We start from the raw sequence: 13,862 nt of genomic DNA, 5'->3' as shown, positions 1-13,862 counted from the left end.
AAACTTTATGAGAAAGAAAAGCAGCTGGTTAAAGAAAAACACTAGTAGTATCCTTTAGGACTATTATTCAGAAGCCTGTCCATAGTTCATGCATCTTTTGCTTGTCCAGTATCCTCTAACAGGTATGGTTTTTCTACCCTCTCCTCTCCCAAAACTCTGGGAACACATACAACTAGTAGGGGCACTGTAGATTATTAACTATTATAATGCATGCTTGAGGTTATTAAGTACTCACACATCCCTCTATAGACAAAATGAAAACTAGTTTATAGTTTATATAAAAATGGAGGTGTGTGTGTGTGTGTGTGTGTGTGTGTGTGTGTGTGTGTAAAAGGGAAGACACATTTAAAAGAGCATGCATGCATTCACATCTCTCTCTTTCACTCTCCCCTCCCCTACTTTGCCTGACAAAACAAAACAATTACAGTTTAGTAAATCTCTCCCTTTCTCCATAATAGAGGCTGAGAATTTTAAGCAGTATTGCTTAAAATATCCACAAGCCAAAGATGACAATGAAGAACAGTAAAGAGAAAGGGCCATTTATTTAAACAGGTTATTACGAAATCTGAAGTAGAGCAATGGGGACACTACATATTTGATTTGATCATGACTTTCTGAAATATACTACTTGATTCAGGAAGCCTCAGAACACTCAGAGCATATTAAGAAACTGCTAAAGCTGTTTTCCTCACACACACACCCTCACCCTCACCCTCACCCTCACACACACACACACACCCTACACTGGTGTTTCATTTTTTTGATTGCACTTGGTCAATGGCCTGACATTTCCTTGGAGGGCTGAGAGGAAGCCCCCTTGTGGAGTACTGGAGTACTGTGAAAATGTTACCATGGCAAATCCACTGTGCTGTACAGTAGAAGCCATTTTAAGGCACCTCCCCTCCCGAAGAGTGTTAGGGGTGTCTTACCCCTACAATATTCATTTTCAGAGGGTAAGTCATCTGTGTACCAAGTTTGGTTGAAATTGCTCGAGGCATTCCAGAGTTATGCTGGAACATATTCACACACATGCATACATACACACACACACACACACACACACACACACACACACACACACACACACACACACACACACACATATATATATATATATATATATATATATATATATATATCCCCCAACAGAAGTGTTCTCTCCAGGATACTGTGTACGTTTAAATGCAGGTTCATCGGTATAGATCAGATGAGCATTACTAATGGTTATGTGTATATAATTAACTGCCATATTGCATATATTTATGCTACACATTTTAACAACTACATATTTCTTTCTCCTATAGCATATATACACTTTCCCATCCATTGAGATATCTCCACCTCTTTGTGATGCTTTAACTCTTCCTTCTATTAGGGAAAATACCATGCTACAAGAAGATGCCATTGAAAGCATATGATTTATATCTTCTCAGACATAAAATTGCAAGGGACACATTTATGTTTATTTGTAACAAAATAAATCAGTTGGACTGGAGTATAAAAGAAGGAATAAAAAGACTCTTGGCAGGATTGTATGATCTAGAATAAAGATTTTACATTTCCAGTGATGTTGCATAACCAGGAATTGTCTGCGAAACAGAAAGGTGTTTTTTTTAATAATATACAAAATAGAACAGCTCCTTGAAGAATATATTTTTAACATGGAGGATAATTTAGCAGTGAATGTGACAGAATAATAGCTTTAAGAACTTGTTCATCTCAATAAAAGCTCTTTTTCATGATTTATAGGGCTTTTTTAAAAGAAAGATCTAATTCATGCAGATAAAAACCAGAGGGTGATGGATGAGATGAAACCCTTTTGGGGAGATGAAGAGATATGATAATTTAGCTTAGAAAAGGATGAAGTTGAAATCATTAATGTTGAGTTGCATTAAAAAAGCAATAACGAGCTTCAGAATTCTAATAAACAGCATACTCCAAATGCTGAAAAGGGGCTGAAATTAGCTCTAGATCAGGGGTGTCAACTTAAGGCCTGGGGGCTTGATCTGGCCTGTGGGGTGCTTAGATCTGGCCTGTGGGGCCACCCTGGAAACAGTGAAGGACCAGTCTGTGATGTCTCTGCTAGCAAAAACAGAGCTTGCGAGGGCTCTGGGAGGCCCTTCCAAGCTCAGTTTTTGCTGGCAAAAGGTTGCAAGAGGCAGTCGCAAGCAGAAACAGATCTCAGAAACCTGTTTTCACTGGCAGAGCACTCAGGCCAAGTTGAGCTGGCCACGCCCTCCCAAGGTCAAACACAACCCTGATATGGCTCTCAATGAAATCAACTTTTGACACCCCTGCTCTAGATGATCAAGGTGACATTTTACCCACCTCGGAAGGATGGAAGGCTGGGTCAACCTTGAGCCTGGTGGGATTTGAACTGTCAAATCAGCGGTGGAATTCAATTTTTTTTACTACCGGTTCTGTCGGCATGGCTTGATGGGCACAGCAGGGGAAGGATACTGTAAAATCTTCAGTCAGAGATGGCATTTGCCAGTTCCGGTTTGAACTACTCAAAATTTCCACTACTGGCTCTTCAGAACTGGTCAGAACCTGCTGAATACCACCTCTGTGTCAAATTGCAGGCAGCCGACAGCTAGCAGAAGTAGCCTGCAGTACTGCACTCTAACCACAATGCCACCAAGGCTCATAAGGATCACCCTTTATTCAGATATCAAAAACAAACCCATTAACTATTAGACATTTCCAAAAGAAATACTGGCTAATCCAGATAACCATTCAACATTATCAGAAATAAGAACTCATTATTTAACTATAATCAGATAAAGTAATTTCATATTTTTCCTTCTCCCTCCTAACAATTCTTATATCCCATAAGTAAAATTCTGAGTTTTGTTTTCCTCTAATATCTTTTTTCTCTCTTGAAATTCTTATCATCTTTCAAGTCTACTTATAGTTTCCATTAGAACTCCAACCAATCTCTTCTATTTTAATTTGAAAGAATAATCCACAATGTCTTTTTCAAGTTTTGAATGACTATCCAGTTGCATTTGTGAATGCAGTAAATTCATCTCAGTTGTCTCCAGTTAGAACTGAAGAAGCTTCTTGGATGAGAAAAGAAACATTTTCAAAGTTCATCTTCAGTGGTAATGTCTGGTTCCAGTAACGGGCTAAAAAATCCAAACACTTCATAGGCCCATAATCAAATATTCCCCAAAGTAGCCATCTTGTGGTCTGCTAATCGACTTTCAAGCTTTTGTTTTATGGTTGATACATAAACAAGGCAGTTTCCCATACAAGAGTTTCTTTCTGTTCATTCTTTGAAAGACAAATTTCTTTCTGTTGAAATATTTGGTTTGGTTCTCAGTTTTTTGGGAGGCAAACAAAGTTTGATGATGTTCTGATATTTCTAAATATTGCAACCCCAGAAATAATGAAAACCACCAAAGAGAAACATTTACCTGTACCTGAAGAAAGTCTCTAACTGAAGAAGAAATTATAACCCTCAAGGTGCATTAGAAATGAGGAAAGTCAGTTGTAGTGCCTTTAGATTTAGACTTCAGTACAGCTATGAACTTGATGGAAGACCCTGCCTCTCTGTTGTTCAACTCATTTGCTGATCGGGGAAATGTCCATTTCTGTGACTTATTCATGAGAAAAGACAGTCTGGAGGATAGATGGGTTGATTTCAAATTCCCTCCTTAAGTTTGGTGGAAGAAAAAAAATGCTCCTTTGAGTAACTGGGGGCAAAGCAAACTGCAACACCATCTTGCTTCAGAGATGGTTAAAGCATCATTTTCCTAACTGGAAGCTGGACAGCTAAATTTAACTCCTGTCTACTTATATACTGGAGTCCAGTTGGTGGCTACATGGTGGCTTTTAAATTCTTCACAGCAAGGATATATTTATTTTTTTCAAATCTACATCAGATATGTTCCCAACTTATCTTTTGTACCTTGTTCCTTAGTTGACTCAATAGATAACGGATTATTAGTTTGATTTTTATATTCAATCATGCATCGATTATTATAAAGAAAAGTCATTCTAAAGTTTTTTTTATATTTTAAAAAGCTGTATTGAATATAAAAGATTAAAATATACAAATATGCAAAAGTAAAAAAATACAAAATTGTACAAATAAAATCACAACACATTCTATAATGAAACCAATCATGTTTTCCTCTAGTACAGTTTGATAGTGATTTAAATATTTCATAGAAGGTATTGAATGGCAGTTACTTCCTATCCTTGTAAAATAACTATATTAATAATATATATTACATATTATAAATTAATACACTACATTATTACACATGGATTATAACAATGTATTTTTTATAAATAAGTCACTTATATAGCTTAATCAAAACAAAAGAGGAATAGAAACTCATGTTCTATAATTTCCTATCCTTTAACACATATATAGTAGTATATTTCTTAAAGTCCTTATTTCTCCTTATTTTATGCACTCTTTTTTAAATGATCTATCCACTCGTACCATTTATCCCAAATCCAGTAATATTCTGTGTCATCTTTTCCTTTGAATTCCTTTGAATTTTAATGTAAGCCTCTCCATTTCAGCATATTCAAAAATTTTCTGAATAGTAAGATATATAGGTGGTAAATTGGGCGTCTTCCAGTAGTATGACAGTGAAATTTGTGCCGCTGTTAAGATATGAATAATCAAACACCTTACTTTAAATGAATAGTCCCCTTTAATTATACCCAGAAGAAATAATTCAGGTTTCCACTCCAATCCACCTTGGATGATTTCCTCTATCCATGATAATCCTAATCCAATTTTTTTTTGACTTCTGGACATGTCCACCAGAGATGGAAGAAGGTACCATGATTTCCCTTACATTTCCAACAGATGGGATTTGCCGTTGGATACATTTTTGCCAATCATTCTAATGTTTCAAGAGGATACCTAAACATATTACTAGTAAAGGATCTCATTTTTATAAAAGAGCAAAAACCAGATTTTGAAGATTTTTTTAAAAATAATACAGTCTGCAAATATAATGATCATTAGATACAGTGTTTGTGATTGCATTATTGCATATTCTTCACAGAGAAAAATATTTGAAAAATATTGAATTTCTGAGTACATATGTAAGATAAACTGTAACTTTTCTTGCCTTTATGTACTTTATATAAAATATTCATGCAAAAAAAAAAAAAGATATTGGGAACAGGAGAATGGTCTATCATCTGAAACAACCACAAAGAAACAGCTATTAAAGTGCTCAGGTGGAACATATGATATATTTTTTTATATATATTTAACTTTATAATACTGAATTAAGAATGAAAAAAAATAACATGCTTGAGGATTCAGTATGATTAAATTATTTAGCTTTATCTACTAGAGAAGTTATTCATACTATTAAATGTATGAAAACAGAAAAATCCCTAAGGTCCTGATAATGGAATCAGACTGATACTATTTTTCACGTCTATAGTTGGATGCTTATTATGATGATTTTCGGAACTGATAATTTTCAATAATCTTTAGCATAATTATATAACTGGTAAAGATTTTGTGGTGACATCCAGAACTGAGATGGCAGATAGCTTACTTTTAAGCATCTGACTGAATTTAATTTTGCATAATATATGTTTGTGTCACTAGCCTAGAGGTGAAGAGTCTTGCCTCCCACTCGGAAGGTTGAGAGTTCAATTCTACGCAGCGACAGATGTTTCTGTATCAGGATTCAAAGAAAAAATATCTGCTGTGAACACCACATAGGTGTCAGGAGGGGCATCTGGCAAATAAACGCTTAGCTCCACTCAGTCACCCACCCTGAAGCAAGGAATTACAGGGTCATAAAAAGGAAAAAAAAAATGTTTGTGTCACTAATATACTTAAATATAAACACACACACACACACACAATACCATTTTAAGTTAAAACGCTCCTCTCTCCATCTAGCTTTTTTATTTTACATTTTAGAGAGGATAATTTAATTCAAGGAGGAAAGAGAAAGAGGAAGAAAAAAAGCAAAAGGCAATAGTAAGATTCAGAAGAACATGAATTTATAAATAAGAGATATCTGAAAATATCAAATTAACACTAAGAATTAACCTTGTTAATTGCCTATCTCATCTTTGAACATATTAATAAGATTGTAAAAAAAAAATACCAGTCCTATTTAGATGTGCAATTGTACAATTAAAATTATTCATAGCAGAAACTGCTCTTTCATCAGTTATGATATGTGTCTTTAGAAATCAGCATATTAGATGAATGTAAAGTTGTAATTTAATTGTACACCACCCAGAGTTGCTCTGTGAATGAGATGGGTGATCTCTAAATTTGATACATAAAAGAGATAAATAAAAATTTAACGAAAGGGAACTCAGGAGTGAAATTCCCTCTAGACATGTTTCCAATGCATAGAGATAGGGAGGGTTTGAGGATTATGAAAAAGTGAAGTGGAACTCCAAGAACAGGGCTGCTGGGTCCCTCCGTGGAAATTCAAATTTCATAGCTTGATTAAACTGACTATTGATATTGGAAAGAGATTTAAAAATGTTTTGGATGGAGATATTGGTTTATTACTTATCATGGATAATACCATCTCAGGTTGTATGATTTTTTTAAAGTTATTTTTAAAATGGATACATTAATGCAAAAAGAGATGGAGCCTTCACACCAAAACATATATAAAATATATTCGCTTAATTTCTATTAATTTGTCTAGGCTTGTCCACAAATAATTGGCACATTATCTAGACATATTAAGATACAATATCCAATCATCTGAACCATTAAACAAAACAGATACATTAAAGGATGCAGACACAGACAAAGGAAGTACATTCATGTTAAAATTTCAATCATGGGTCCAATAATTCATTGAAACATCCTGTTGGTAAAGCAAAAATAATACTAAACTCCAAAGTGGCCACGGATATAAAGGCCTCAATGGCTGAAATAAAAATACAGTTCATTATTTTTTACAACTGCTATTATGTTTACTGCAGGGTGCTATCTAATTGAACTCATTAATTCAGCAATTATATCGGAGAGGGGAAAAGAGCCAGGGTTTGAGTTGCATTCAAACTGCCTACTAAGATTCCTTGACTTCAATCCAGCATCTTTAAAATGAGAAGTGCAAGAAAAGGAATTACATACATGTTTCACATACTGATAAAAAAAAATCCCCAAGACAAAGGAAATGAGAGAAGACCATGTTTAAAAAAATAATCAAGGGACCACTTATATTGGGAAAAATTGTTTATTTTCTACCATTTTCATTATTTTCCTACTTTTCTCTTCCACTACTATTCATTGACAAGTTAAAGATGACATTTTGCATGCAAATGCAATAATTGCCAATAATCCATCTGCTATGGATGCTGTAGGAACCCCCATCCCTCTCAGATAATTATTTGCAGGTAAAAATTTCAAAAGGGCATTTAGATACAAAGCTAGTTTGGAACATCTTAATTAAATGTACACCAGGAATAACTTCTCATATTCTTGATGTGTTAGCATTAAATATTTGTAATCAGCTACTTTTATTTAAACAGTAACTTATGTACTCCATCATCTCAATAGGTACTATCAAGGTATACATTCTGCTACGTCCCAACTCAACTGGCATTTTCTTGGCAAAAATCAAGAAACTAAAAAGCATATGAGGGATCTGCATCAGTTCCAAATCCAATCTGGATCTTTGTGTTCCTACATTATCACTAGCTAAACTATTTAATTTGTGAACTGAGCTGATATATTTGAAATAACATTGAAGCATTTAATTAAAATGCTTTGTTTCTGAAGAGCTTGTTGATAACCTTTTCCCATTTCTGATCTTCAGGTTTTTTGAAGGAAAGATGATTCAAAGCCTTTTCAGATCTACCTCATACAAACCCTTGAAACTTGGAGAGTTTTTTTAAAGCACATGATTGTACAGATACACGCAACATGAAGAAAAGCCACGGCTGTAGAGAGATTTGAAAACAACTGGTTTTATTTGCCTTTTACATGGAAAGAGAATGAGGGGATTAGTGTTACTACAGACCCTGTAATACCTAAGGGAAGAGTTGTTGTTATGTCCTTGGGGCTGACACCAGTTCCCCATCAGGTCCGCAATTCCTGCGGGGGCGTTCTTAGTCCCCATTGGCTGGCTCCCTTCGACAGTCGGCTATAAAAGCCGGCTGCTAGGTTGAGCCAGCTGCTGTTCGCTGGTAGGTCTGCTGTTAGCTGCAGACGCGACAGCCCCCTTTATTCCCACGAATAAAGCGTGTTATGACTGAAGCTCTGGTGTGGCCTCCCTTCTTTCCGAACTTAACATTGGCGACGAAGGTGGGATCTGGCCAACCAGCAGCTATACAAGAGCTGAATATCACGAATCTGAAGCGCTGGACCGTAGCCGCGACGTTGAGAGCTCGGTCAGCCATTGAGAAGGAAGCGAAGCGGAGCGTGTAGCCGCTCAAGAACACAAACTAGCTACAAGAGAGTGGGCGCTGAGATCCTCAGCCGCCCAACAGCAAAATTGCCAGAATTGCGTGTAGCGAAGCTCCAGCGCGACGCTCACGACCGCTGATCTAGGCGCGAAATTCAAATCGCTGTCAGCGCGCAGCTGCAGCATTCGCCGCCTCGCCCTTGTAAGGGTGCGAATTTCAAACAGACGTCAGTTATAGCGTCTGTTCCCAGCCGCCAAGGGCTGCAGAGAGCGAGAAAACCCAGAGAGATTCCACGAGCTGAATCACCAGACCGGAATTGCACTGCGAGCGCAGCTGCTACCTGTACAACCCAGAGAGAACTCAGAAGCTGAACACTCGTTTAACAGCACTACAAACTGTAGCTGCTACCTTTTCCAGGGCCTGTATTCCCAGTGAGACTTGTTTTACCTGCCACAAGCTGAACCAACCATGAATGCGAATCCGGCGTTCCAGCCATTTAAACCAGACGAAGATAAATGGGACTCTTATAAAAACCGGTTTAACCATTATATTGATGCTGTGGGTCTGGCTGACGCTACAGACAACAAAAAGAAGTCCTTCTTCCTGAGCTACTGTGGGGCCACCGTATTTGACACAGCAACAGCACTGTTTGCCCCAAGAGAACTCAAGAATGTCCCATGGTCTGAGCTACTGGAGACCCTCTCCAATCATTATTCGCCGAAACCGTCACAGATCGCGAGACGCTTCGCCTTTCGCATGAGGAAGCAAGCGGAGGGAGAAACCATAAACCAATATATGGCAGCCCTCAGAACCGCAGCCCTGCACTGTGAATTTAAAGGCTACCTTGATGACATGCTCCTGGACCAACTTGTCTGCGGAGTCAAGGATACAAGACTACAGAGGCGGTTGTTGGCAAGGAAGGACCTCAACCTCGCACAAGCCATCGAGGAAGCCCTGGCTGCAGAATTGGCAATACAGTCAGCGGCTGAAATACAGGGAAACACCCCCAAAGGTAATCCAGTCACTGTGCATTCTGAGGAGGCAGTGAACGAAGAAGAGCCCATCGAGCAATCTGAGGTGCACCGCCTCAAACCATTAAAGCAGCCACAGGTAGGAACGAGACCGAGAGAAGGCAACGTACCTAGGCACACCCCGCTGTGCCTCTCCTGTGGGGGTCCCCATGCCAGAGCAACGTGCAGGTTCAAAAGTGCCACCTGCAACAACTGCAGCAGAAGAGGACACATCGCTAGGGTGTGCCAGGCAGCGCACGTGGCTCCACAAAAGCCACCATCTTATGCCCCCTCGGGGCCATCCAGGCAAGTAGAAAATTGTTTTACATGCTATCAAGCTAACCATACCTTCTTAACACCCAATAAAATTAAACTCTCCATTCATTTAGAAGGTAGACCCTGCCTAATGGAGGTCGATACCGGGTCAGCGCTCTCGATTATTTCATGGAGCACGCTCAAGAAAATACGTCCCAGCCTGTCCAGGAAACAGCTGCAGAAGAGTCGCCTATCCTTACGAGACTACCAAGGGAAGAACATTCCAGTAATCGGAACAGGCAAGTTCCTAGTCAAATTCAGAACCTTTAAAGGCCACCTGCCATTAGTGGTAGTTGATGGTGCCCTTCCTAGTCTTTTGGAGTTGGATTGGTTCCCCTCTCTTGGCCTTAGCTTAACGGGGGTTCATGCTGTCTCGTCCTCTGACACCGACTCACTGTTCTCTGATTACGCTGACGTTTTCAGCGATGAATTAGGGTGCTACAAAGGCACACCTATTTCCTTCTCAGTGGATCCCCAGGCAGTTCCCATCCACTTGAAACCGCGGAGAGTGCCATTCGCTCTGCGTTCTAAGCTGGATGCGGAACTAGACAAATTGTTAAAACAAGGGGTAATCGAACCCACGGATTTTGCTAAGTGGGAGACACCTATTGTCACACCCCTCAAAAAAGATGGTAGTATAAGGATGTGCTCAGACTACAAGACCACAATAAATCGCTATTTACAGACTAGCGCATACCCAGTGCCAGTAATCCAGCATTTACTGCACACATTCGAACCCGGAACGATATTCGCCAAATTGGATATGTCACAGGCTTACCAACAGTTTCCTGTGGACAACCAAACGGCCGAATTGCAAACCATTGTTACCCACAGAGGGGCCTTCCGATGCAAGCGCCTCCAATTTGGTGTGAGTGTCGCCCCGGGCATATTCCAGTCGTTAATGGAACGGATCCTACAGGGCCTTCCTGGCGTGGTTCCGTACTTTGATGACATCTTGGTTTCCGCCGGGACAGAACACAGCTTTTCCTCAGAGTTAGAGGGTGTTAGACAGATTCAGACAGCATGGCCTCAAACTAAAAAAAGAAAAATGCACCATAGCCACTAAGCAGGTGGACTTTCTCGGGTACCGAATAGACGCCTCTGGCATCCACCCGGTAGAATCAAAGGTTAAAGCCATTCACAAGGCACCCACGCCGGCGTCCAAACCAGAACTACAAGCCTTCCTAGGCCTGCTGAATTTCTATGCGTCATTTCTGCCGCACAAGGCATCAGTGGCAGAACCACTGCATAGACTCTTAGATAAAAATGTTCCATGGCACTGGGGACCCAAAGAGGAATACGCTTTCAGGGCAGTCAAGTCACTCCTCACTTCAGACGCTGTGCTGATCCAATTCAACCAGAACCTACCGCTAGTTTTGGCAGCAGATGCCTCACCTTTCGGGATTGGGGCCGTATTAAGTCATAGACTACCCAACGGGTCCAAAGCTCCCATTGCGTTCTTCTCTAGAACATTTTCAACGACAGAACGCAACTATAGCCAAATCGACAAAGAGGCCCTAGCTGCCGTAGCCGCTGTTAAGAAATTTCATGAATTTCTGTTTGGGCACAACTTCAAACTGGTTACAGATCACAAACCGTTGTTGGGACTTCTCTCCGGAGAGAAACAAACACCACAAGTCTTGTCTCCCCGAATGACAAGATGGACCTTATTCCTGGCAGCGTATTCATACAAGTTAGTTCACCGTCCAGGAAAAAATCTCAGCCATGCAGACGCCCTCAGCCGGTGCCCGCTACCAACGCCCGTGGAGGATCCGGCCCCAGTCCACACCATCTTTGACACCAGTGAGTTCAGAATTCCAGTCACTGCGAGAGACATTGCCTTCCAATCCAGGAAGGACAGACTGATCGCCCAGGTCCTGGACTGGGTACGGAGGGGGTGGCCGGGTAGTAACCCTTCTAACGATTTTTCACCCTTTAAAGTCCGCCAACAGGAACTTTCCAGTTTACAGGGTTGTCTGCTATGGGGGACCAGAGTTTTCATTCCAGAATCACTACGCAGACACGTCCTGAAGGCATTACACGAGGGGCACCCCGGCATTGTACGAATGAAGGCGTTGGCACGGAGTTATGTACGGTGGCCGGGCATGGATGATGAAATTATGAAATAGGTAAGCTCCTGCCGTCCCTGTCAAGAATCCTGGCCAGCGCCCCCAGTCACCCCTCCCACCAAATGGGAAAGCGCCAACGCACCATGGTCTCGTCTACATGTTGACCTGGCCGGCCCATTCCATGGCAAGACATTCCTAATAGTAGTAGATTCATTTTCTAAATGGATCGATGTGGCACTCCTACTCTCAACCACCACACGAGCAATCGCCCAAGCACTGACGCGTTTGTTCATCACACACGGTCTCCCGGACACTATTGTGTCGGATAACGGTCCTCAATTTATGTCCACAGACATCAGCCGGTATGTCGCCAACCTGGGCATCCGGCACATCCTAACGGCTCCCTTTCACCCCTCGAGCAATGGGTTGGCTGAAAGAGCAGTCAGAACAACCAAAGAGGCCCTCGCCAGGTTCACCCAAGATGACTGGCATTCCAGACTCTCTAGATTCCTTATAAGCCAACACTCGACCCCGTGCACGGTCACAAACAAGTCGCCGGCAGAGCTACTGATGGGCAGACGCTTAAGGACAATACTAGACAGGCTGCACCCTCACTATTGCCCAGACACACCCATTGGGTCTAACAGTAGGGTCAGGAGTTTTGTCTTACAGGATCAAGTCTTCACCAGAAATTACGCGGGAGACCCGTTGTGGGTACCTGGCAGGATCGTGGCCATCACGGGGCCCAGGTCGTACCACGTCCAGTTAGAAGACGGGCGCATTTGGCGGAGACACCTGGACCAATTGAGGAGCCGGCAGAACGAGCACGCCACCACCGACCCAGAGACCACAGCAACATTCCAAGCACCGCATCCGGCACCTAACTGGGACACTCAGAGTAACCTGCCTCCACCAACCGAACCAAGGGAGCAGACGGCTGACCGTGACCATCCTACAGAACCAGTAACCAGCCCCAGCAGTTCCTCTACCGCACTGGGAGACCGAAGCGACTCGACAACCCAGCCGGCGACCGGCGAGCAAGGTCGGGTGGCTGAACAGTTACCAAGGGACCAAATCCCCGCTGTCCCGAACTCTGTGCCACCCGCTCCTACACCCGAACTAAGACGATCAGAGCGGCAACACAAACCGCCTTCATACCTTAAAGACTACTCATGTTCGTATCTGGGGGGAAGGGGTGTTATGTCCTTGGGGCTGACACCAGTTCCCCATCAGGTCCGCAATTCCTACGGGGGCGTTCTTAGTCCCCATTGGCTGGCTCCCTTCGACAGTCGGCTATAAAAGCCGGCTGCTAGGTTGAGCCAGCTGCTGTTCGCTGGTAGGTCTGCTGTTAGCTGCAGACGCGACAGCCCCCTTTATTCCCACGAATAAAGCGTGTTATGACTGAAGCTCTGGTGTGGCCTCCCTTCTTTCCGAACTTAACAGTTGTGATGCCAGCAGGAGTGAAATTGGTGGTGATATCAATTAATTATGAAAATGAATAATGGGTGAAGTTAAAGCTTTGCTTAAAATGTTTGAGGTTATGAGAAACGCTGGATATAATGATCAACCACTGTCATTTTTATGAATTGATTTTTAACCACAGTATAATAGATTTAGATATGATTCAGAAGATTACAAGTTGAATAGCATAATGGATATGTTTTTTCATTGTTATTATAATACACACCTCACTAATAGTTCACTTTGGGGTCACAAATAATTTTCTAACTTAATCAGATAGACAAGTGATCTTACCTCTTTCTTTGAACTACTGCAGTTAGTTTACTAAAAATATTCTTTGAAACATCAGAATTTCTAAAGTTTATGTTACCTATTTCCATATTTTATTGTAGTTTGCTATAAGCTACTGTAGGTAATTTAATTTGTTAGAAATGTGGGATGTACAATACCTTATATTGCTGCAATTTTTCTGTCAAATTCATTGAAATCAAACTAGCAGTGATATCTATAAGACTAAAATAATTACTTACTCTGGGGAAGATTCTGGAGTTAAATTGGACATCTCTTCTGGCGTAGGTACTATATATATATCCAGACACAGACAAATAGAAAAGAAAAGAAGGAAATAAAGTCT

At 41.1% G+C, this 13,862-nt stretch overlaps 1 protein-coding gene across 12 annotated transcripts in view; it reads right to left on the bottom strand.

Annotated features, from left to right (window-relative positions):
* BRSK2 (BR serine/threonine kinase 2) overlaps positions 1-13,862 on the bottom strand; it is a 460,906-nt gene that overhangs the window by 37,821 nt on the left and 409,223 nt on the right. For all 12 annotated transcript variants that reach the window (XM_087920981.1, XM_087920982.1, XM_087920987.1 and 9 more), the window contains one exon: positions 13,759-13,807. In XM_087920981.1, coding sequence (XP_087777107.1) covers positions 13,759-13,807 — 49 coding nt within the window. The remainder of the gene's footprint in view (positions 1-13,758; positions 13,808-13,862) is intronic.

The sequence above is a fragment of the Pseudonaja textilis genome, chromosome 1 (genome assembly GCF_049901715.1).
Source record: "Pseudonaja textilis isolate UNSWEBS1 chromosome 1, rPseTex1.2, whole genome shotgun sequence".
NCBI classification, from domain to species: Eukaryota; Metazoa; Chordata; class Lepidosauria; order Squamata; family Elapidae; genus Pseudonaja; species Pseudonaja textilis.
Note: the sequence above shows the minus strand (reverse complement) of the source record. Positions and strands in the feature narration are given on the sequence as shown.